Here is a 26,292-nt window from a genome sequence, read left to right on the forward strand (position 1 = left end):
TCACGCTAACAAAATCCAACGTTTGAAGAAGCACACAAATAAGGTGATGATTCATCTATCGTCCAACCATATAATAACTGGCTCACAGTCAGTCCGTCATCAATCAATCAATCAATCAATCAATCAATCAATCAATCAATCAATCAATCAATCAATCAATCAATCAATCAATCAATCAATCAATCAATCAATCAATCAATCAATCAATCAATCAATCAATCAATCAATCAATCATAACATTATATTTAATGAAAACGCCATCTATACAGTACACGAAAGCACATACGCAAGCATTAAATGCTTAGTGTACACTGCATCACCTTTATTGCCTTCACGGCACTCGCTGCATTTCATAGCAGCAACTGCGAATATGTGCTGACGCTCATAGCCGGTTCGAAAGAGCACTGGCATGCAGATTCATGAATCGTGCCAAATTTTGTTCACTTTGGTTTATTTGCTTCTCTTTTTTAACTGACGAGTGGGGTTGAAGGATACATTGCAGGACGAGTGGAGTCTACAACAACAAAATTATATAACGTGATTCTCTGCTATATTGGCAAGGGCCTGTGTAGCCGACGATACTCCAGAGAACTAGGATGGCACCTATAGCTAGCAGCGCCTTTGTACATTTTATGCTTGAAAATTCAAACATATTCGTAGCCATTCACTACAACACTTTGGTTTAAGTGGCGATAATTCAAGGCAGCTTCTTCAAATTACCTTCGCAGTTTTTTTACGTTATGGCGTTGTGGCCAGGTTTTATACTCTGAGAATGTGTTCGTGAGTGACGTTTTACTTCTTCCTGCCGCGTAACTGGAAAGCATCGCTTAGATTAAGAAAGTTTGGCGTTCCTTTGAGACAGGCATCCAATGAAAGATACATTTCGCGTGACTTTTTCAGTAAACCAACTCTTTATTAATTTTTCTGGTCGGCATACATGAATTGGAGTACGAAGCAAGTTCTGAAGCCTGAGCATGGCTCTTGTGTTAAACACTGCAGTGCTACTCAAGCAGCACCACTTCACTACACGTATACAGTACGTAAACACACAAATGTAAAAAAAAAGGAAAGTTAGGCTTGATTTGCCTTGAGAAGCGCATGCAGATGGAAACAGAAGAAACTTCAATGACTGCGTGACATTCTTAACGAAGAAAACGAAAGCATAATGTCACAGATGTTGGTCCAAAAGTTTTGATGTGCGACTGCTGCACGTAATGCAACAAGAACTCACTTTTGTCGACAATCTTGAAACAAAGTTGAGAGCGACGTTAAGATCCCAACCAGCTGGTCTGCACCATCTTGTAAGAAATGTTACTGAACGTCTATGCGCTATACCTCGCGCAATCGACGGAAATCTCCGAGTTGTTCATGTAGACCATGTGCCGAAAAATGGCATATATCTCTCAGTCCTTTGCATGAGTTATGAGTTATGTTACGTTTGAGTTAGTAATGCTAAGGTTATGTTGTAGTTATGAGTTATGCCACATGTCAAGAGAAACGATTTGTGTTTAACAATAATAACTTGAACACAGCTTTCGAATTTTTGTTGTATGTTCCTATTCCCACAGGTGTTTTGTAGAAATAATGCAGCCGAAAAGTTTAGTTTTGTCCCGCCTAAAGAAGATCGATCGCAAATCAGTTCTTCTCTTGGCAAAAAAAGAAAAAGATCTAGCGAGCGAGATAAGACGTATTACACATGTTGGATCTGATAAAGGGTGTGCAGCATTGTTTTGCTTGTCACGTCTAAGGTTGTTGCAGAGAATCTGCTTACGAGTACCGCTATCAATTTAAGGTCGCGTCTTGCGTATTCCTTCCCACTGAATGACCTTGGGCCGACTCGAACAACGGCTCTGACGCCGCTAAAACGCGTTTGAAATGAACACACAGAGGATGGCAATGCCAGCTCGACCATGGCAGCTTCACCTATCAAAACGTCAACCCGGCTGATTTCGGAGGTACCTGAACACGATGCAACAAGGCTTTCACGGCCTGAATCGCAGCTATTGGCCTTAGGCCCCAGCTTTGGACTCTATTGGGCATGAACGCTCCGTGAAACTCAGCGCTCCAAGCATCAGTTTCTCTTGGAGAGAACGATGTCACGCTGAGCCGGTAGGAGGAAGAGCGACGAACCGATGCTTCTCATGTCCACACTTGAGGCGTTGTCGATGGCACTGCAGCTGACTCTCTGCATGAATCGGACGAGGATGTAGAATATGTCAACGTGTGCGAGCTTCTCCCCTGGACAAGCCCTTGCACCTAGGCCGAAACTTAGCAGCGGCCCGGCATCCTGACGCAGTCTTCCAGTGACGGGGTCCAGAAAGCGATCAGGCCGGAACTTTTCTGGTTTGTCCCAGAAGCGTGTGTCGTGATTCACTCCGTAGACGTTGAACAACACACCCGTGTCTTTAGGTATGGCTGCCGTGCCTGCGAAAATTGAGGAGCTTGCGCTTTACCACAGCAACTTAGGAATTTCATTTGAGTTTTGTGCGAGTTTCGTGGCTCATAATTCATAATTAAGTTCGCCGGCCTAGATTGTTATCTCCGGTTGCAAACATATCGTTATAACATACAAGCATTACAAAAGGCTGATTTTCTTAAGCATTCACAGCGTACTTCTTACTTTCCCTTATATGTAGTGGTAGGAGAGAGAGCCTCTTACAGTGAAGCTGCTAATGCGACTATAGAAGCACTGGAAAACTTTATATGCATGTTTTCATGGTGTCCTGAGAGAAGTCGACAATTCATGTAGTGTAGACTCTCTTTCAATTGCCGTTTTTATTTTTGTCGTTGTTTTCATTATTTTAGGAATGGTGAAAAACTGTGAACTTGAATACCATTAATAATACCTGAGGCAACAATCTGCCCTTTTGCAATGCTTTTTGTGCCTGCTTTGCGGTTTATTTTGGGTACGCATTCTGTCTAGTGTTGATGTCTGTTGCGGCGAAAAGTGTATGATGAAACCTCCTCATTTTCTCTACTATACAGGGGTGTCCCAGCTAACTTTAGTCAGAGTTTAAAAATCTGCAAATGGCCACGTAGCTGGACGGAACGAAGGCAGTGTTGTTTGCCCGTCGCATGGAGATACTCAAACTATATTGTTCATTCCACCTAATTAGATACTTAGGGGTTAGTTGATTAACCAACTTCTCAAATATTTTAATTAGATGAAAAGTGTGAATGAGAAAATTGTAGAGCGACATGAAAAAGTCGCGATACAGCTTTCTGTTGCTCAATACATGCTACATGAAAGTGTTTTTCCGAGCGTGAAAGAAGCCCCAAAATGCACGCAAAATCAATGCGAGACTGGCCGCTCGAGGCACTTTGCGATGCGAAAAAAAGAAAAAAGAGAAATTAGTAGTGTCTCTATGCGAATTGTTTCAGCTCAAAATCTAACTTCAACGACTTCAGTGATTAGAGCCTCCTCTTCACTGCTGACCTTTAAGTCCCCAATCTAGAGCACTGCTTGGCTTTTTTTTTATTGGCTATTGAATTGACGCCTCTAAAAGCTGCAAATAAATATACCGACACTGAAATTGGAGTATACGAGGGTGTTTTTGAACTCTTCTTCCATTAAAAGGCTGCCATCACGACCGCAAATCTAGTCCGAGCCATCTAGTCTAGCAGAGGAACGTAACATACGGTGACCCATTGGTGAAGGTCACTTCATAGAATGGTCTGCAGTGTGAATACGGCGTGCGATTGCTTCTTCTGTTGCTTTTTAACGCTATCTTTTTGATCAAGTTAACGTTGCCGCAATGTTTTGCTTACCGACTGTTGTATCTGTACTTGTCTTGTGGGGCATGCCAATCGGTGCAAAAGGATGACACCGAAACGTCTCCATCATGCAAGCCATTGTAAAAGGCAGTCTTTCTCGATCTTCGTACGCAGGTGAACTGGTTCCTATACGAATACGAGAAAATAAATTCGAGGTAGGCAAAGTCAGCTTCCGGTAAAAGGGCGTTGGCAACAGCATGTCTAAGGTCATGCAGAACGCAGTAAAATAACGAGTGTCTTGTATCAGAAGTACGGGGAGGCCGGATGAGTGGTCAGTCGTATTTAAGTTGATGCTCTTCTTTCCAAGGAATGATAATTGAAGAAATGCGAATAAAACAAAAAAAGCTTTCTGTCCTTACTTTTCTTAAGTTTTATTTGACTTTAGATGGCGGATAAAAATCGTTATTTCTAAGTGCACCAAGACTTACAAAAAAAAGAGCACGACTTACTGCAATTAACAAACACTGGTACGCGAATGCTGCCGGTAGCGTGCTTATTTTAGAGGCAGGTAACATCTGCTGTATTTTGCCGCACAGAAGTTATGATATAACAAGGTGGAAGACGCAGGTTCAATTGGGCTATAATCACCCATTTTCTATGCGAATAAAGGTAGCCTGTTCCAGCATCTCATTCTTCTCACGGGGGCTCCTAACATGGGGATTGATCATCATTCGAAAAGAGAGGTTGTTTTATAATATTTATAATATATTTGTATCTTCTATGTCAATATTAATGTGGATGACACATATTCAGGCTCCTCAAAACAGTGCTCAACACGGGAGGACGACTGGAAAATTCCCGACCTAATGAGCGTAAAAAAAATTCTTACATATATTTCTTTTTAAAAATAAATCTGGCTAACTTTTTCATATCGCCATAAGTTCAATTTCGTAACTTATTATATTATACTACGGAAGAATGTAAATGAGACGCTGCTGGACAATTGATTTAAAAAGAAAAGAATGAATGGTGTGTCCTGCGAACGGCGATCTCACGTTTTTTTTTTGTCGAATAGTACAAGTCTCTACCTGAGATGTATTGTTTCATCACCCCCCCCCCCCCCCCCCCCAAAAAAAAAAAAAAAATGAGACTGGTGAGCACAACTCGATTGGCGGTAGTCAACAGAGAGCTAAAGTTTGGCACTCAAGATTCTATGTATCCACACATTTCGACGGCATTATCTAGCAAGATAGATCTGACGACGATCTGTTTCCTTAAGGTTTTTACGTCCTTCAAATAGAAAGAAAAGGAAATCCGGCAGGATCGATCTCACGATGAGAGTCGACGTTAATGCGATTATCACTGAAGCAATGCAGCGGCACACCGTATCGCCGTCGCCGAGACGCGTCATCTACGAGACACGTACTGCAGACGGGTTCCTCTCTCGCGCTTCCCATAGAGTTTCCTACAAAATTACTAGAGGGAACTCTGGCGCTAGTGTCTACGTGAGCTACAATGGGAGCAGTTGTCCCTGCATGGGAATTATGGGAAGTACATGGATTTGCCTAAACTTCGTCCTTTTGGCTTCAAACAGCTTTGTGACTTTGTAAACTCGTCATTTTCAACAGTTTATTGCGTAATAAATAAATAAATAAACATCATTAAAATTGCCCGATGGTAGTATTCGAACACAGGGACTCTAGTACAGAAGCCAGATATTGAAACCATTAAGCCACGGATGCATGTATCGACAAGCGAATGAAATGCACTTATGAACTTATCGCGGGCATGCCAGTGCTGTGAGACGCTAGAGACGCTTGGCGCGTTTCGATTTGGGCACATACACAAGCTCAATTGTTGCAATTAATAGCAGTTGTACGCGTTCCCGGCGTCTTCTGCACTTCGAAGAATATAGATTGCGCTGAAATACATGACAATAAGATTTATGTAGCGTAATATACAAAGCCACAATAACGTTTGAATCCATAAGCACGAAGATCAGACAAATCCATGTACTTCCCATCATTCCCATGGTAGGACAACGACTGCAGTGCCAGAGTTCCCTCTAGTAATTTTGTAGGAAACTCTATGGCACTTCCCTCTGTACACGCTGCGCCATCTTGTGCCGCCGCCTGATGTCCACGCGTGGCGCCTGTGAGAATATATATTCAGACAGGGTTGTATTAGGATATTTGTGACGCGTATTCGATTCCGCCGTGTACCGGATATTTCTTTTTTTTGTCATTGAAGAGTTGCGCACACCCAGTGACACATACAGTGCCGCAAATTGGCCTCCAAGATGCTAACTGAAGAGCGGCAAATACCCAATAGCCCAAGCTGATCCGATGGTTGGTTTCGAAGGCGGTTTTCTTAGCGCTGCGGCCCAAGGTTCTACACAGTGACCCAAGTTGGTGGGAAAACGGTTACATAAACACAGAGGGCCAGATAGATAGATAGATAGATAGATAGATAGATAGATAGATAGATAGATAGATAGATAGATAGATAGATAGATAGATAGATAGATAGATAGATAGATAGATAGATAGATAGATAGATAGGTAGATAGATAGATAGATAGATAGATAGATAGATAAATAGATAGATAGATAGATAGATAGATAGATAGATAGATAGATAGATAGATAGATAGATGTCTGTCTGTCTGTCTGTCTGTCTGTCTGTCTGTCTGTCTGTCTGTCTGTCTGTAACCGTTTTCCCGCCAACTTGGGTCATTGGGAAGTCCATGGTCTAATGAGTACAGCATTGGGCTCTCGTGCTGATGGAACCGGTTTCAAAACCCACCACCGGACCATCTTGAGTCACTGGGTATGTGGCGCTGGGTAACGCGCCTCAGTGAGCATCTTTGTCACCAGCTTGGTTCATTGGGTACGTGCGACTGGGCATATGCCGCTCTTCACCGAAGCTCTTTGGTACCAGCTTGGTTAACAGTGCGCCACTTAGTATGGGGCGCTCTTCAATGGGACAAAAGACCAATGAACAAAAGAATGGGATCGAAATTGGTGGTGCCACCATAGATGGTCGAACCCATGACCATTGGGGGGAGTCGAACACACGACCTTTAGTGTTAATAAAGGAGAAGGTAATTAAGGCGTAGTTAATTAAGAATGAATTAGGGCAATAGAACCCACGACCGTTGATGGGCGAAAACAAGTAATAGGAAGTGACAACGCATTCGAATGAGAATGTCAAGTAACTTAATATCTCGTGAGCGCGCAGGCTTTCGCCTTCATTCACTTTAGCGTGTGCTAAACTGACTCAGCATTTGTTTTAAAAGGCCAATAATGCGTTCTTACCGATGCAGTCTTCAATTTCCTTTTGAATTCTCTTCTGAATCTCGGGGTGCTTAGCAAGCCTGAGAAACATCCACTGAAGCGTTGACGCCGAAGTGTCTGTGGCACCTATGAAGGAAGATTTTTGTGCGCTGATGAGAATAATTAGATAATGCGTTTTAGCAAAATTTTCGAGATTATGTATGGTAGGTGAAGATGGAAATTAAGAGCAGAGGTTCCAGTATAAAAAAAAGAGAGAAACAAGTGATTACGCTATTCACATTATCACGTCCAGACTCCTGCTGGTTAAGGACTGAAGCGAGCCATCGGTGGTGTCTAAACTAGATTTAGAGTTCCGCCGGGGCCCCTTCATTAGTTTCACTGGCAAGGCGGCATTAGCTTCAAGCCGGCGCTGAAAAAACAGTTGATCACTGAGCTTTAACTGAGCTGAGTTTCACGGAGTTGGTACAAATTACAGTGTGTAGGTTCCGCTAATAAACAAAGCTTGCACGCTGTCGAGCAGAATGTGGGAAGCGATCACTGAAGAATCTGACACGCTGTGCTGGCTGCTCACCTCCAAACAAGTTCATGACAACCTGAACCAGGTTTTCTTTGGTCAGATATTCGGCGTCGCTTTCCCTCTGTCGGGTGGCCTCCTCCCGAGCGGAAATCAGGCCGTGCACGATGTTGTCCTTGCTACCTGATGGAACAAAAGCGATTTGCAGTCATGCGCGACAGCGTAATGAACCTTTGTAAGTTTGCTGGTATGCAAGGCCTACCAGAAAACTGTTGTAGACATATAGCATCCTGAAGAAAACAATCTTGGGCTGTCAATGTACCTCGCTTGGCTACTTTGCCTTTTCCGCTTGTTGTTGCAGCTTGCCACCAGGTGCGTGTGCTGCAGAATGAGGTTCTACCTCGTTCTTCGTTATTGTTTCAACTACCATGCTATATGCAATTGGGGGTACAGGCACCTTCAAGCTATTCAGCAAAATGATTTTTAAAGCGATAGGCACTCTTTGGGAACTTCACGCACACTTTTGGGGAACTCTCTGCATGCCTACCTGTCTGTCTGCCTGCCTCTGCCTGCCTCTGCCTACCTCTGCCTACCTGTATGCCTAGCTTTTTGTATACCTGTCTGCCTAGCTGTCCTTGTGCCTGTGCCTCCCTTGTCGCCTCTGATTACAAGTGCAGACGTTGGTCTGTGAACTGCAGTGTTTTGTAGCTGTGGAGTTTCGGGGGCAGCCAACTTATGGAACTGTGAAGAATGTTCGTTAATGAAAGGCTATGTGTTTAAATATCTATAAACGCGAGCATTTTACATTCGTGTAAGCGTGGGCATGCCTTGTGCACCACTTTAATTTTACAACCCGTAATGGAGTTTGGCAAGCACTCGAACAGCAGCCGAGAGATGCCTTTCTGCTCAGCAATGTTCTTACGAACAAAAATATCTATAATTGTGGCTTTGTTACACAAAGTGTCGAACCCTGTGCACGCGACAGCTATGTGGCATGTGAGAATGCGTGCGCAAAAGTTGTGACGTGTGAGCAGGTGTCCGTCGCAGGAAGAAGGTGAAAGCTGCTGTCCCGCGCCAGAATGTAAGGCGTAGTGGAAGGTCTCGGTCACATGATGCCGTTCTTTCTCTGAAGATCCTGGCCATGCTGAGGCGTTCTGTGTGTAGTTAGAAAGTTCTTTACTGGAATTATGTGAAATAAACCAAAATTCCTATAAATGTTTAAAGAATGTGAGTTGAGTCGGAAAACTTCCCGCGTTCACCCAGAGCCGGGCTGCCGGAGACAACAAATTCCTGCCAAATCGGAAATAAATTTGTAGGTAATGTTGCGCATTGGACGAAATACGAAGTTAGTGCGAACTACGTATAACTGCGGCTATTCAATGATTAGCGACACTCTCATATCGGCCGTAACAAAACAGTTATTCGCATGACAGTGACAAAGAAAACGGGACAACCTAACATACCTGCTTTGTACGACTCCTCGGCCTTAGCGAACAGCCGGTCAATAATCTGTCGGTACTCAGTGTACAGGGCCTCGATCTTCTTCTCCCTCTTGCGGTACAGCAGTCCTAGAATGGGCGCAATGTCGCTCGGCAGGCCGTCTGGGGAGGCTGCGTAGTACTCGTGGTCTATCTCTTCCAGGCGAAGAATGTCCTTTTCTTCTCCATTCAGGCTGCACGATACAATCCCTTTCTTTGGTCTCCAAGAGCGGTCAGCTGTGATTCAGCAGTAAGCTACTTGAAATAAATAATCGAGTTGGGCACGTGATGGCTATGCATGAGCGCACTCAGATAGCGCTAACTTGCAACAGCGATTTTTTTTTAAATTCAGGTGATTTTTCTATCATCCTCGAAGCGAATAACGGTGCCCAGCAGCGCGTCACTTGACACCTGTCTATTTTATACTGCGCTAGTTGCCGGCGTAATCTTAGGAATATTTAATTCTATAATTTTAGGCTGTGGATAAATTTTTCGCTGTACGGCTACATTTGTTGCACGTCGAAGCGATAATAAAAAGATTCGTCCACTCATTACACCCCCTACTCGAGATTCGTCTGTTGGCGTGATCACTCGGACTCAGACTCCCCACAGTTCTACCCCGCCGAGCTCCACTCGGACTTAGACTCACCCAGATTCCACTCAGCCGGGCTCACTGAGGCTCACTTACCGGAAAAAGCTGAGGCAAGTCCCCTTGGCTTGGCTCTCACTCGCTCAGGCTTATCTTGTCGCGAATTAGACCCTAAATGTCCTTTATACGAGATTAATATATAACGCGAGTAGAGAGATACCCGCGTGGTTGCTCAGTGGCTATGGTGTTGGGCTGCTGAGCACGAGGTCGCGGGATCGAATCCCGGCCACGGCGGCCGCATTTCGATGAAGGCGAAACGCGAAAACACTCCTGTACTTAGATTTAGGTGCAGGCTAAAGAACCCCAGGTGGTCGAAATTTCCGGAGTCCCCCACTACGGCGTGCCTCATAATCAGAAAGTGGTTTTGGCACGTGAAATCTCATAATTAAAAAAGAAAGAATTAAAAAGTAGAGAGATGACAAATGAAAAAACATTCACGAATAAGTGCGCAGAATGGTCTTAAAGATAGGTATCCTTAGTTCCAGCGCATTACGAGGTCACGAGTATCACTCGTGATCTTAGCATTGCTGGAAATATTGCGCTGACGGATAAAATGTGCTTGATGGATCTTTAGGGAGCATGAACATTCTTATTTGTGTGTTTGTGCACGTGCGCTGCACGCTCGTTTTTGGCAGCTGAGGATAGAACTCGATCGTTTCTTTGTGGCACTGTGCAGTATGAAGGCTTGCCTCGTAAACAAAAGTACATGATGCTAAAAATGTGCACAAAGAAAACTTCACGTCCAGATCAGCGCAGATGGTCGCTATTCTGCTTTCTGAGTTGCCTGACGTTGCGCTAGGCACTGACAATTTCGTAAGTACTGCGTGGTCGACAGAATTAAAGACAGCTTCCTCTATGAACTAAGTGTCATAAGTGCACATACTCAGTTCCAGCAGTGACAATGCTGACATCTATATTTGCTGATAATCGCATTGAACGTGCGCACCAAACATGGAGAAAGGAAAATGACTGGAAAGGAGCGCCACGTGACCGTCTTTTAGCCAAGTCATAAAAAAAAATAAAGAAAAGACTAATGGGAAATAGGCCTTCACAGCGTGACGCTCAAGCTGTAATTTGTAGCCGCTGATCTCGAGCGCGTGTACGGCAGAGAGCAGGCAGGAGAGCACGTGACGAGGTAGCCTGCAATAGCTACCGCGTACCAAACAATGTCATGACAAGGTCATGCAAACGTGGAGAGCCTATAGGGCCTACACCCCAAAAGTCATCGCGCAGATAGGCCCCGGAGAGGAATGCTACACCCATAACGGCAAAAAGTAACTCTCTTACCTTGCGCCATAGATTGATGCTCCTGTAAGCTTGTAAAGCATGGAGAAAAACAACTTCCTTGAGTCTGCAATTTGTGGCTCCAATGTCAAGGTGTCCACGTAGGCGTCAACGATGTCGGTGCATAGCCTTTCCAGGGCTTTTGTGGCCGCGTACTTCCTGGGATTGGTTACAAAACTGGAAGTCACATCCACTTCACTAGGCTTCATGCGCGATGAAATACACAAGTTGCCATTCAACCGTTGTTTTAAGTAGCGCCATAAAAACGAGATATTGTTTAGGTGATTTAGCAGATGTCATACAAATATTTTGGAGGACGCTTAAAGGGACGGACAACTGGCCAACTGGAATAATATGTTGTGAGACGTTGATGGAAATGAAATGATAATGATTTACAGTGACAGAATCCGGCATGGTGTTGGCGATTTACGCAGGCATTATAACTTTAAATTGGTAAAGAAAATCGCAATAGAAAACAATAGTAGTCAGGCTTCTGCGTTTGCTCCTGAAACAACCACACTGTTCACAGGGGAGGTGAAAGAACAGAAATAATGCGATCGTATTTTAATACAGCTTCGTCCTGCCTGCGATGTTAGTGTGTAGCCAACAATAAACATTTTTCCTTAGATGATTCTACTCCATAGGAACATTTATCCACGCTACCACAGGCAGCGTTCGATGCTGCGTAAACAGGACAGTCATTAGACTATCCTTTATATCCACTATCATGAGCCGTTATTACCTTGCCTCTTTGAAAACTCTATTGTCATGGTACGCCACTTTTCAAGTTCTATGATGTTTACGTTTAAGTTACTTTGCACCAATGAAACATTTATTTATTGCTTTTGAAGATAAGCTGACTCTAATAACTGTGTAGAAATAGCGGACAAATGTTAGGTGGAAATATGCAGAAGTTCACTTACCGCACGGCTAGGGATGCAACTCTTCGAAGTGCCTTCCAGTAAGGCGTGTAATCCTCGAACATAACATCATGATTTCCTTGGTTTTGTATGTCACCTGAAGTAGTAAGCAGAGGCTAGGTAAGGAAAGAAAAAGAAGTAATTGATTGTGTTCAATAGCGCACATGTAATACTGCACAGAAGGAGAGCGCGTGGCGAATTTTCGAAGTTTGAGTGGACCATCAGTAGAAACGAACACCATACGCTCAGCATGCAAGTTAGTTATACTTATTGAATTGGCGCGTTCAGTGCCTCAAGTTGCGCCAAAGTGCACAAGATGGAAGAACGGAATGTCTATATGGGTCGTATGCGATTGAATAAAGGAAGTGCATTTGAGTTAGGCTAACAACAAAAAGAAATGGAAAGAAAAGGCGGGCTATGCGTAGGCGACATTTCCAATAGCGAGTAAGGCAACGTGTACCCACGCATTTTTAGAGGCAGACGTCCCGAAAACGCGTGCTTCCGCTTGAGGAATGCTTCCTGAATGACATCGTAGCTATTGAGGATCACCATCGGCTTGTGCGAACACCACAGGGTGAAGACGTCGCCATACGTCTTGGACCACTCGATCGCCTGGCCGTGCAGGTTCTCTACCTTCCGCAGAGCTGCAATAAACGAGAAACGAAACGCACATTGCGAAACGGGCTTTCCTACGGCCCCAAGGTACTCACCAAGCAGATTCCCGAATACGGGGACAGGGAACGGTCCTTTTGGGTACCTGGACACTCTATCGTAGAAATGGCTCACGAGGCACGTGAAGGCAAAGACCAGCGCGATGCCAATCCACCGCCAGTCCAGCAGGATGGAGGCGTATGCTACGAGGGAGTCGTCCATGGCAGCTGGTCGGAAATGGCGAAGTGCGGAAAGCATTGTAATATGCGTATGTGTACGACTACAGGTACTACTTGCTGTGGCCTCCCGAAATAACACTGCACAAATGTTTTCACTGTACAAGCCTGCGTGTTGCACGAGAGCCCGCACAAATTGCCAATCTACAACGCTGCGTGAAAACTCAGTGGTCTGTGCGTCCAGCTCCAAAGTGGACGTTGCCGGTATGCACCGAGTTCAGTCTCCACTGGCGACAAGGAAAGCTTTCTATTCCTTCGCCATACAGTGGCGGCGTAGCTGAGGACTATAAGTAAGCGATGGTGAAAATGTCGTAGCGGAAAGTGACAAACAGATGCAGCAGGCCAAGTTTTCAGCTTTTAGCTGCTGTCGTGCGTCACAATGGGCTGCCTCATATTTGGATGGGTTGCACAGGGCGAGGTTCTAGTCAAGGCATCGCTACACAGGGAATAGCCCTACGTACACCTAACACAGAGATACTATAATTCACACTTCTACAGAGATGGGATGCTTTTAGACCTTAGCCACAAATTCAGTCGCAAACGGTTTGGTCAGTCATGGTAGAAACATCAGCGATTTCTACAGCTCCAGTTACTTTAAATCTTGAATGCGGAAAAGATATGACACGGTCAACTCTTCCCTCTTAATAGCACTTACATTTGATTGAATTGATGGAAAGAGGCAAAGACAAAGAGATAGCATAAGAAACACCGCAGAGGAGAGCTCCGAATTAATTTTAACTGTTCGCTCTTTGACGTTCATCCAATGCACTACACTCGAGTGCGTTCGCATTGCACTTCCATCAAAACCGCCACCTCTGCCGGGAGTCGAACACGCGACCATCTGCTCAGCAGCAGAACGCTATAGCTACAGAGCTATATTTGCGGGTGGCACGAGTCAGGGAGTTTTATTTATCTTTTCTGCTATTTTCGCGTCCATCTAACTGCATCCACTGTGAAGTATGACGAGCTTGCCGAAGTTGATTGCCCTTCTCCTGCATATGCCTGTGAAAAAAAAAACAACCTCTGGCTAAAATGTATTTCTTTATAGCCATTTTACCTTGCAACCTCGAAGAAATCATTGAATGGCAACGGTTTAGACAAACGCTCACAGGTATTAGGCATTCTATAAAACTGACAACTAGTAGCATACTAGCCACAGAAGCACACAAGGAGATGTAGTACGCAGTGTTCAGCACTTGCAAACACACGTGTTTATATGAAGCCGAAATTATTCCGAAGTAAGCCTTGATGTAGCTTGGCTTTGATAGCCTTGACGTAGCTTAAATCCTAGTAAGACTGAGCCTTACTTACGTCTTTGTGGGCCCCGCGGACAGCACGGAGGTTTGTTAGTAGGCGCTCACTTTTCCAGCAGACCGAAGCTCATCACTAATTTTCGCGAAGCCACGTGCCGTGTTGTGGAGTTAGCAGAGGCAGCGCGATCTCTCACCACGGCATCATCACTGCTGCGGTACTTATTGGCTCGCTCCGTCTACCGATGACTCCTGCACCCATTGATATGCACCTGACGAGCCTGGCGTGCCGCTTCACCCCTGCAGCGCTGTCGAAAGACGGCGAATTCACCTTGAGGCATACGCACCTGTCTGCTTCTGATTTGCAAAACTGCTCGTCAAGTGTAGAAAGCGAAACCCTCGAGGTAGGTGAGGTGGGAGTCTTGCGTTTTTATTTTGTGCGACAGCCCTGCTCCCGGCCTTGAACATCTGTCACGGTTCGGTAACACATGTTCAGAGCGGCGTTGCACCACCGGCAAGACCGTATTAGTCAACTTACAGCTATGTTTGTTTACCTCCAGGTCAAAAGAGGATGAACGAAAGGGCTCCTGGACTTAGGTTTAATTGCATGCCTGTGAATCGCGGTTTGTCGGAAAAATTCCGGCTAATGATTATCGTCTACCAGAAATCTACAAACCAGTTATAGCGTTGCCGACTTCTCCCGGTATTTGTCAGGTGCTGTGCATACTGGAGCAGTGTGCCACATTTTTGGTTGAGAACCGGGTGTTACATCTTGCTTCGCTTTTGCTACTTTCCGTTGACACTGAGCTCAACCCTTGCCCTTTTGATGAAGGTCAAGTGAATTTCTAAGAAAAAAAATAATTTACGAATTTCGCGTGCTAGAACCACGATCGTATAATGAGGCACGCCGAGGTGGGGCATTCCGGGTTAAATTTGACCACCTCGGTTTGTTTAACGCGCTCCCAATCGACGGTACACGAGCGTTCGTGCCACCAACCTCCACCGCGACGTGGCCGTCGCGACCGTTATCGAACCTGCCTCCTGGAGCTCAGCAGCGCAAAATGAACTCCTTCAAGCACTGACAGGATACTCCTATGACTAAGCTAGATAACACTGATACCAGTATTACTAATAATGGTGACATGGTGGACGAAATAGTAAGAAGCTTGGCGTAGCTCAGAGCCACGCAAACGACGTTATGTAATTGCTGCGTAAACGAAAAAAGTAATTAAAGATCTAACGCAACAAGTAAGAGTTCGCGAAAAAACAAACAAACAAGGTAGACCTCGCTGAACGGCCGCTCTGAAACGGGGGAAGAGTTTGAAGCTCTGATTAGAAGTATCTGCATACTAAGTTGAAAAGTCAACTGAGGTCAGAGTGAGGCGCACGTCACGCTGGTCGTTTTAAAGAACGCAATATAAGGCCACTTATCGCAAATTTTTATCTGATAAAGAACAGGAGGCCGTTTTAAAGAACGCACGAGAAGTTCAAGGGTTCGCAGTACAGCCTAGAACAGGATTATTCCTCTCAGACTCGGGCGGTACCAGAAGCGCCTTGGGAATATCAGAAAACAAACATGGGAAACAGGGAAAACCATGTTAAATTTAGAGTTCGTAAACTAATTAATATTGCCATAACACTTCTACTGGACGCTGATAAGCGGTAAGTTGTTTTCCTCTCTGATCATGGCACACTAAAGGTATGAAATGTATTCGTAGTGAATAATTGTTGTAGGGATGTATTACCGAAGTATAATAACTAAGGCACATGAACGTACTGGATTGGTTGAGTCTTCCAAGGCTGATATAATGTACTGAATCTTGGCCCAACGCGTCCGTTGCCGATGACATGGTATTTCCCATAAACTATAGCGCTCGTCGCAATGACAGGCCAAGGCTCTGCGGGGGTATGTATTTATTAGTTTAACCATCCCTTTCGTCCTCTGTGCTGAACGTCCGTCAATACGCAGTCAAGTCGGTTCTGTGTACAGTTACACTGGTGAACTTTTATTCTTTTGTCATTGAGGCTTTTTATCGAATGCCGAGCACAGACTTTCGCATTTCGAAACGTTGTACGAAATCGTCCAGGAGGCGTCTGACCGAATCGCTAGCGGACGATATTGATTTACCCAACTCGACATGGGAAGGCGGTGCATGTGAAGTAATTAATTGTAACCGTAGCAATATTGAAACGAGAAACGTTGTTGACATTTCTGGTATGTATGTACTCAAAGTATGTACTCAAATATAGCTACACGACTTAATTGTACCCTGGATTTTCTCTGTTGTAATTCGCCTAATTTTGTTGATATCGTTGATATCATTCATGGGGTTAGTGATCACCGGGTTGTTGTTGCAGGGATTAAAAAGCAAACTCGGCGCACTAAAAAGCGCACGAGTAGAAAAGTATCTTTCTTTGATAAAGGGGATTATTAATTTCTGGTTATCTTGTTGACTTTCTGCGTGTTTTTGAATGATTTGCTGATAATTACGATGCAGATTGCTTGTGAGACTATTAGGAACAAGTTACTAGAACTTACGGACACGTTAGTACCGATTCTGGATTCAGCTAGGCTGTAAAACACACGAAGGACATTTTCTATGTTGAAGTTAACGAAACAACAAAGGCCCGTGGCATACTGCTGCAAAGAAAAAGTCAAGTGTGCTTTTAAAGGCTACACAAGTTAACTAACACGCGAGTACAAACATCTGTTGCACAAATCGATGTATATAGTGTGTCGCAATATGCAGTCATGGCATATATATAGCTTGCGTCGCCGGGAGTATGCAGTAATACCAGAGTTAACTGTATGAACTGTATGCATAACATGCTTTGTTACGGTACCTTAAAATAATGAATCTAGAGGACGCTGTAGGTATGTTTGTTCGTACCGCGTCTGATCCTATCATCCCCCACACACACATCCTTTTTTTTCTATACGTTAACATATCCCTTCTCATGATGGATTGACCAGGTCAAGTTGTGAACTTGTCAATAAAAAATAACTGTCATAGGCATTGCCATAATAAACACAATTCCAAGATGGGATTGCTTGTCAGAGAAGCATGGGCCTTTTGCACATGTGAGTATCAAGCTTAATTCAGTGCGCAGTACACAAAGCGGATGCTGCAGCATGAACTGCAGCATTGAGGGCCACACAACACATCCATAATTAAAGGTGAAAAACATAGAGGGAAGCTTCAAAACACGCTCTCTAGTGCTGCAAAGTATAAGATATATTGTATGTGTACACTAAATGTTCAAAAATAGCAATGCAGCAATGCCCCATTTGCTTTCAAGTTTATCATCAAGTACAAGTTTATTGAAGTTTATTATGAGCATATGTACAACAGGAATCGCTGACACAAATCAAATAGAACTGGACTAGTAGCATTTTCCTTAGTTTTATATTACAGTACAACGATCTCTTTATGACAAGTGGTCGAGTACTGGTGACAGAATTATAATGAGGAGTGCCTTCGTCACCGGGCTATAGTACTTGAATTTCCCAGGGGAGTCGCTAATTGTGCCCTTCATTTACCTCAGTTTATCGATTACCAAAGCTCTGTTCACGATAATATTGAAGCCTTAGATGTTCTCGAACACTAATTTATCACTTTAGCGCGGCTTAATATTTGCCTTTAGTGTCCCTTTAAGTAAAATCCAAAGAAACGCTCTTTTCTCTGCGGTCGCTTCTTCACATACTTTCGCGTATTTTCACCCTAAAGAAGAAAAAAAGCAGTTGAAGGCATGCATCTGCCCTTGCTCGATACACTTGCGCACTCAGGATACGTGGGTGTGATCTCCGAACGTTTCAAAATAACTCTTTCCGCTGTGGGGAAATTTACTCCTCGGGGACTTTTCTCACTTTTTTTATTTGTCGTCAGTGGGGTGGAACCGCGAGACTGCTTTACAGAGATATGAATTTCAAAGGAGTTGGTAGGTGTTGCATTCCCGTCTTTGGCAGCCAGATTGGGGCCCTCTCCGCCCCATTAATTGTTTCTCCCTTCCCGAAGTTCTGTTTATTGCTTAAGGGACGTAATTATTCAAGAACATTTATTTATGCACAACTTCCTGTATTTGATGTACTTTTTTTGTTGTAGTACGAAGTGCAACGACGAATAATCGTATTTTGTTATGTTCGTATATTTCTGCTAAGGCGATACTGATATTTGGCTAGACAATCCGTTCCTGCCAAAATATTATGAATAGCGCTTATTTACAGGCACAGGGGCCTAAATACTATAAAAATGATAGAAGCTAGCCACTCAACGCACTTCTTACTTGCCAGGTATTGCATGGCATGATTGCGGCTCAGCAAACCTCTGTTTTGACGGATATTGTACACACTGAATGGGGGTATGATACGAAGCCTTGACCACAGCTTATTTATTTATTTATTTATTTACAGTACCCTCAGGGCCCAAAAGGGCGTTACAGAGGGGGGTGGGTACAATAATAATAAAAAATACATGTTCAAACAATTATTAGTATTAAGGTGATAAATTCAAAAGATAATCAGTTATTGCAGTCTTGAAAGATGATGCCTCCTCGATGCAGGCGATGGAGGGGAGCTTCAGAGGTCATGCAGCCTATATAGTGCTTCAACTAGAAGAGGGGCTAGAAATTTATTTCAAGCTGACCAAACTTCCCGCTTATGAATTAAATCAGGATCAGCTTGTTTCTCGTCGTTCCTTATTTGGCAGACACCTTTAACTAGCGGCTTGTCCTGTTTATGATTCAGTAACATTCCTCGGTGCGCTCATTATCAGATCGTTTATTTTCTGCCTAATCGCTCGCGGGTGCGCTCAGTTTGAAGTTTTGATGGTTTTATTGAAAAAATATTTGAATACAGGAAAGTATGTGGTAAATATTAGTACAGAAGGAGGTCCCCGAGTTTAAACTGCCGAGGGGACCTCCTGTGCTAAGTACAAAAAATAATCAAATACAGACAGGCAGTGGTGTTGCAGATCATTGAAAGAGTATTAGCAAAGGTAAATTAAATAACGAGAATACACAACTTCATTAGAACATCATTATACAGAGTACATTACACATAAAACGAATTAAGTACTAGACGGTTATACATAACGTAAAGTGCAAAAAGCAAGGCATGGTTCGTTGTCAATAAAGGTCATTTATTACTAACAGGCTGTTGACCACAAGTGAATTTTCAATGCTTTATGAAATGAGTGTTCTGAATGGACGCACTTGATGTTCATGGGCAATGAATTACAAAACATTATTCCCGAAAAGAGCGCTGTCTACTTGCCGTAATTTGTCCGTACTTTAGGTGATAACATATTTCGTTCCGAGAATCTAGTATTATTGCGGTTGATTAGTTGGGGGGCAGAAATATTATTAGTTACAGTACCTTAATTTCGGATGCGATAAATTAAAAGACCAAGTTTTAGCTGTAACGAGTAAGTGAGGGGAAGGATTTATAGATTTTGGTAAAGTGGGAGGGCAGATGCGAAGTGAGGACTAAATGTAATCAGGCATACTGCTTGGTTTTGTAAGTGATGAAGGTATGAGATACTTGTTTCATACGTGTTTCCCCATGAAGTGAGGCAATATATAAGGTGACTATGTATGAATGCGTAATACAGTAACAGTAAGATATGCTGCTGAAAGTAATGCCGCAATTTGATTAATACACGTAAATCCAAACCATTTTTTTTGCAATAGATGTTTTCTTGCTGCGCACAAGGCTTGGAACGTAGATGTTCCGTAGTTTGTAATAGCTTGTAGCAAAGACGTAATGTCACTAGTCACTCGCTTCCTCTGTGGACCGCCACAAAACGTTGAACTTCGAACATTCGTGTGCTGTAGGTGTAGTCGACGTAGGCCATGCTTCGGAGCATTTATTCAAGAGTGCGCCCATTCGCTCATTCTTGAGACGTGGTCTATAGAGTGGGCGTATATTGGCGTGTGGGGGTTGGTTTAGAGGCATCTAGATAAGGCGCGAGAAACTTGCTATGCCTGATAGCGACGCTACTCCCTTTGAGATTGTGTTACGAGTGGTACGCACTCTTACCGACGTTCTGGGGCTGACATCCTCTGTTTGAAGGTTAGCGATACAACCCTGACGAATGAGTGAATGTTTATTGTCATCTATATGGACACTCCTGGCGCATTCGTACCGTCGCCATGATGTTCCACATAAAGTCCCAGTGCGATAACATCGTCGCGGCGCGCCGCGCACCTATCCGCCGTTTCTTTCCGCGTTCTGCCGATGCCACCAACGGCTAGAATATTGTGCTACAGTTTAACAGTGTGTTTGCCGCGAAGTGTCCGTGTATTGGCGATGTCTCGTTGTTATTCTTGCCGTAAGGTACTGCATGACATTGACTCTGTTCTGATGTGTGGTCAATGCATGTTTTCTTTTCATTGCGGTGAATGCTCAGGAGCAAGCGAAAACACGCTTAAGGGTAAACGGGAGCAGTACTGGAAGAGTTGGAAATGTGAGGCGTGCGGGGCTGGCGGAGGTAAAAGTGGCACCAGCACGCCGGCACCAAGGACAGACTCGGAGATTCTTACAAAACCTCCAGAAATGGTCCGTAAGCTCAGTTCACTCCTTGTGATTCCAAACAAAATGACAGAAATCGAGAAGTCGTTGAAAATGTTATCTGACCAATTGGACAAAATTCAATATCGTCAAGATATCCAAGAGAAGGACATCAAGGAAGTGAAACGTAAGGTAGAAAAGATTGAGCGTAGTGGCGCTCCAGAACAACTCTGTCGACTTGAGTCCGACCTTGAAGCCCTTGAGTGGCGCACTAGAAGACTAAACGTTGGAATACACGGGATTGCTGAAACCGAGGGGGATAATCTACTTGAGAAAGTGCACCTAGGTGCACAACTGGAAATGCAACCCGTCACAGCCCAAGATGTAGTCGCTGTTCACAGATTGCCGTATAAAACAGGGAAAGCTCGCTGGATCATCTTGCGCTTCGTGCGCCAGGAGGCTAGAGACGCTTGGATTGCCAAGCGAAAGGTTTTGAGAGAAAAGAGAAACCGGGTTTTTATTAATGGAAACCTAACCTCACGAACCAGAATTCTTCTTGGTGCCACTAAGGAATGGGCGAAGGATGCAGACTATCAGTTTGTTTGGAATGCAAATGACAAGGTGCTGATGCACAAATCGAGTGGTGAACCAGCGACGGTAGTGAAAGACGGGAATGAACTCCGGGCCATTAGCACCTGAGTCTTCCGTTCTTGTGTTACTGATCTCATTACGAAGGAGCAGCTCGGCCTTATCGATAAAGAAAAATGGCTTTCTTATTTTGCTGCAGTTAAAGGCGTGAGCTGTTTACATATGAATGCACAATGTGCTTGTAACAGACTTGGTGAACTAGGAACCTACACTTTGCTTGAACAGAACAACTTGACCTTGCGGCGGTGTCTCTCTGCTGGTGAAAAACTCCAAACCATGTGACATATTGGAAGACTTTGCAACAATAACGCATAATGTCGAGTCATTGTGCATTCAGGGTGATGGTGTTATATTTGGCGTGTGCTATCGTCCACCGGACGGTATCGTGCAGGAGTTCCTCACTTTTGTAGATTGTCTGTTGACAAATTCATGCGAAAAGAAGGAAAAAGTGATCCTTGGCGGCGATTATAACATTTACATGAGTGCATGTAGTGCTAGACAGCATGACTTATTAAATATCATGTTGTCGAACGATTGCATAAATGTTATATAATCGAGCACTACAATCCCAATGTCCTCTGAGACTACGTTAGATCTATTTATTGCAAATTATGATCCTTCATATGTAAAAAGCGCTGTTTTAAGCTGCCCAGTTGGTGATCATAATCCAATACGCATTTTTATCGAGCGCCGATTAAAAAAGTTTAGCAGATATATAACTAGGTTATTTCAGAACATCAATGAGCGTACAATGGCAGCGTTTCAAACAGAGTTACAACGAGTAAGCTGGGAGGACCCACTTGAGGAAAATAATGCGGAAAGAGCCTACAATATTTTCAATGAAAAATTCTTAGTTGTGCATAAGAAACACTTCACCGTCAAACAAAATAAACCCAAGTGATGCCGAAAACCATGCATAACAAGAGAGCTATTAGAGAAAATCAAGAAACGCGAAACATTGTACGCCAGGTTCAATAAAACTCTTCCAATTGCCGACCTTAAAGAACCTAAAGTTTACAGGAACAGTCTAAACAAGGAAATAAGGAAAACCAGAGATAACTATTATCTACAATTTTATTTATTGTGTGAAGGAAACTCAGAAAAACTGTGGAGGAACCTTGATAATATAATGGAGCGGACACAACGCACAGAACCTATTGAAAAAAATGAGCCTAGAAAGTCGTTTACTGTGCGAAACATACATGGTGAATGCGTTTGACGAATACTTCCTGAAGAGAGAAACACAAGCGCATACGCGCCCGCAAAACCACTCGCTCCCTACCTGAAAGCCCAAATACCATCTTTTTCCATCCAACTAATGTTGACGAGGTCTGCTCTGTATTTATGGCAGTGAAAAACTCTAATACCTGTGATTCAGACGACCTGCAGATAAGACCCACAAAATATGCCATACACGATATAGCCACCATTCTAGTCAATATCTGTAATACCTCTATTGCTGAAGGCGCCCTTCCGTGAAAAATGAAGATTGCTAAAGTCATTACAATATACAAGGCAGACAGGCTCAATATTCAAAATTATCGCTCCATATCAATTTTGCCGCACTATTCTAAGGGACTTGAAAAAATAATAATGGTGCAGTTATCATCCTTCTCTGAAAAATATCGCATTATCACGAAAGCTACGTATGGCTTTCAAAAAAAAAAAACAAATCAACACAGTTAGCATTTCTAGACCAGCAAGACCATATACTGCAATATTTTGAAAGGAAGCTACTGACAATAGGTGTGTTTGTAGACTTTACTCAGGCCTTCGATCATGTTAACCTTAACTTATTATTAACAAAGCTACAGACGTATGGTATCCGGGGCCTCCCAATGCAGTTAATGAAGTCATCTTTAGAAAAAAAAAGACGGCAATATGTGCACATAAATAACTTTAAATCGTTTGCTGGAGAAATAAAAACAGGAGTCCCGCAAGCAAGTATTCTTGGTCCGCTGCTTTTTAACTTATATATAAACGATGTTCTGATCTATCCGAAGGTAATATTTATCATATATGCAGACGATACTATATGTGTCATCGGCATGTTATAATGGCTTAATAAAGAGCGCAAACAAGTTTCTCCAGAGCATATCCACGTGACCTACAGAAGATTATCTAAGATTAAATTCAAATAACACAAAAGCCGTAATTTCCTATGCGAAAGGCACAAAGATTCCACAAAGCCACACTTTAGAGATGAACAAAGGGAGCATAGATATAGTCAATGAAATTAAAGTATTAGGTACATACTTCTGTAGTACGCTACACTGGGATCGACATGTAGACTCTGTAGTACAAAAGCTTAGCCGTATCACAGGAATGCTAAACAACAACCGATATCGTCTACCAACATCCGTAAAAATAATTTACCACTCATTATTTGCATCGCACATTAACTATACGCACCTTGTGGGGGGCACAACAACTGAATCTAACCTCAGGAAAATACACTTACTACTGAAAAAGATCATACGTATCATAGCAAACGTGCCATATCACAGTCACAGTGAGCACTACACTACAACATACCCACAGTCTACTCCCTGTACAACCGCTCTCTCCTTGGTATACGGCACTCAAACTCAAACTCTGAGAACAGCGTATTTAATGAAATTGCTTGTCTGCAAAAAAAAAAAACCCAGCTACCTATATTTCTTGTCATGGAGAATATCGGTCTGTGGCCTCTTCAAGAACCAACTATGGCTTGCAAATGACAAGAAATAAGTTATCCAGAGTGCTAATTCATTTCATGACGCCGGCTTTGACATCATTAACATACCACGGTCAGAACTGTTGTCACTTATCAGAACCTTCTCCGAATTAATAAATCAAGCGTAATTTCTTTTTCACCGGTATTCACATATGCGTCTTGTTAAATGTTTGTAATGACATTATTGTTGCTCATCCTTTTTTTTCTCCTAATCATTCCAATATTAATCGAGCACTACTTCCTTTCACCTTTAAGTATGCGTGGTCAAGTGTACGCGATTTTTACTTTTATTTACTTATTGCCAAGTTTATGTAATGTGGTGGCGTGTACTATCTGCGTTGTTTTTACTTGCCATTATGTAATTTCTTTGTTTCCCTATTGAAAATTATCTTGAATTCATTAATTATTGCACTTAACATTTATATGTAATGTTTTCTGCATACGGCTGATTGCGCGACACACTGGCACCATGTAACACAGGGGCTAAGGGCACCTCAAGCTGCCTCACTGCAGCTTTTATCTTAGCCCCCGCCATTGCATTTTTAGAAATGGAAACAAATAAAGAAAGAAAGAGAAAAAAAAGAAAGAAAGAAGGAATGCCGCTTACCCAACGTCCTCGTTCGCTACAGCATCGGCACCTGTCTGCGGCTTAAGCGGCGAGGCACGCCTACGTAACGTGTGGTGGTTCGGTGCGTTCCCTCACTGACATGACACAGACTCGACTGCATCACACGCTCGAAACTTCAATAACCTCGACGTGAATTTGTCCCGCTTACCATATGCGCATACATATATTCCGAGACCCCCGCAGCAGACCCAACCAAAGCAAGCCCACTACAACATACCGCTTTGCCTCTCACGTGACTAGGACCTACTTCTCCTCCATAATATTTATGAATAGGCTTCAAGGTTGTCTCATGACGCTGCCTCCTAGTGTATTCCTTCTTAAAGTACATGATCTACTGACCGTGGCCACTCTCTGTTACTACTGTTTGCAATGTCAAAAAACTAAATTCCGCATATAAATGGCTGCAAGCTTGTGAGTTGGTATAGCTACTTGGGGAAAACATGCTCGTGTTTCAGTTAGGCCGATGAGCGCGTAAACGCTGTGCATATACTCTCGCTCGCGGTTAGTACTGCCGCTACGTGCGCAATCTTCACTCGTTTCCTCATACCTCTTTGCTGTCTCGACTTTCTGGAAGTTACCGTATCTGTTATTTATGCCTACACAGTGGTCAGTAGCCCCAATATCGAGCAGAATCTCGATAAACGAAATTGCCCTGTAAATGGAGCAGCAAATTCTCCAGCACGGGGTAAACCGATCTGATAGCATTACTGAAAATGAAACTGAGCACCTTATTTCAGTGGCATCAGAGCAGGCATTGCTGTTTGGGGCCTCTCTTTTGCGGGTTTTCTCGCCAGTTCTATACTTTACCGCCAAGTCGGCTTTTGCTGGCTTTTGTTAGCGTCGTGGTTACTGTTACTTTACCATGGGCTCTAACGTGGCCATGGCTTGTTCTGTTTTCTTTGTAGTGGCAATATCGGCGAGCTAAGAGTTGGCTTAGCGCTTCCGACAACAGCACAGAAACCCGCGCCTAATCCGCTCACGCTTGAGATGAAGATTGAAGTAAGCGACGGCTCAAAATGTATTGCTCCACTAAAATGGCAATTTCTTTTCTTGATAAATGACTGTGTCTTTTCTTTCTGTAATTATGTTCTGTGCTGCTAGCTGTAGCCTGTGACTGCGTGCAAGCATAACATTTGTAAGAAGCAGCGTTTTTATCAAATCTGCCAAAGTATTATCGGCTGTTGACAATAAAGTATATCACATGCACATTTCAAAAGAGTATCGTGCGTACACTTGAGCTCAGTCTCTCGGTGAATAGAATTCCTAATAATGGAACTTATTTTCCTGGTCCCTTGAGGTTCTGTTCACCGAGTTTAATATATATATATATATATATATATATATGACATGACACGAGCACCTGTATTATAGACGAGGCGCAATGTTATTGGTTTTGCCAGCAAAATGTATTTAATAATACCAATAATACAAGTATAGACTAGTTAATGCTAATTAAGTACGAATTGGTAATCCCTTTTGCGATGGAGAGTGCTATTAAACTTTTTATATATATATATATATATATATATATATATATATATATATATATATATATATATATATATATATATATATATGAGTGTGTGTGTGTGTGTGTGTATCGGTGTGGGTGTGTGTACAGAAGAGAACACTTTATGTAGTACTAGCTCTAAGGAACCCCCGTAAGGCGAGTGCTCGTTTCGGTTTCAAGGAACATGCGCGCTCCAAGCAGTTGCCGGACATCGTCGCTTATACTTTTATTTCAATTTTCATGAATTTTAAATTGGGCGAAACGCGGGACATGGTTGTCTTCGCGGCGTC

The 26,292-nt window shown here is 43.3% G+C and overlaps 2 protein-coding genes across 3 annotated transcripts in view; one reads left to right on the forward strand and one right to left on the reverse strand.

Moving 5' to 3' along the window:
- Nucleotides 1-26,292, forward strand: part of LOC135897753 (cytochrome P450 1A1-like) — a 127,793-nt gene that overhangs the window by 23,754 nt on the left and 77,747 nt on the right. The gene's annotated exons all lie outside the window — the stretch shown is intronic.
- LOC135915180 (cytochrome P450 1A1-like) lies at nucleotides 533-24,661 on the reverse strand. Of its 2 annotated transcripts, none has more exons than XM_070535651.1 (11): nucleotides 24,472-24,661; nucleotides 14,054-14,300; nucleotides 12,566-12,733; nucleotides 12,320-12,499; nucleotides 11,859-11,952; nucleotides 10,939-11,112; nucleotides 8,988-9,196; nucleotides 7,582-7,707; nucleotides 7,032-7,136; nucleotides 3,769-3,900; nucleotides 533-2,424 (listed from the first exon to the last, which is right to left on the reverse strand). In XM_070535651.1, exons 3-11 carry the CDS (start codon nucleotides 12,726-12,728, stop codon nucleotides 2,072-2,074), a joined length of 1,536 nt encoding a protein of 511 aa, XP_070391752.1. In that variant the 5' UTR covers nucleotides 12,729-12,733; nucleotides 14,054-14,300; nucleotides 24,472-24,661; the 3' UTR covers nucleotides 533-2,071. The 2 variants fall into 2 exon arrangements, with proteins under 2 accessions (XP_070391752.1, XP_065304622.1); XM_065448550.1 differs by having other exon boundaries at nucleotides 535-2,424; nucleotides 10,939-11,094; nucleotides 24,472-24,660.

This window comes from Dermacentor albipictus, chromosome 1, assembly GCF_038994185.2.
Source record: "Dermacentor albipictus isolate Rhodes 1998 colony chromosome 1, USDA_Dalb.pri_finalv2, whole genome shotgun sequence".
Taxonomy (NCBI): Eukaryota; Metazoa; Arthropoda; class Arachnida; order Ixodida; family Ixodidae; genus Dermacentor; species Dermacentor albipictus.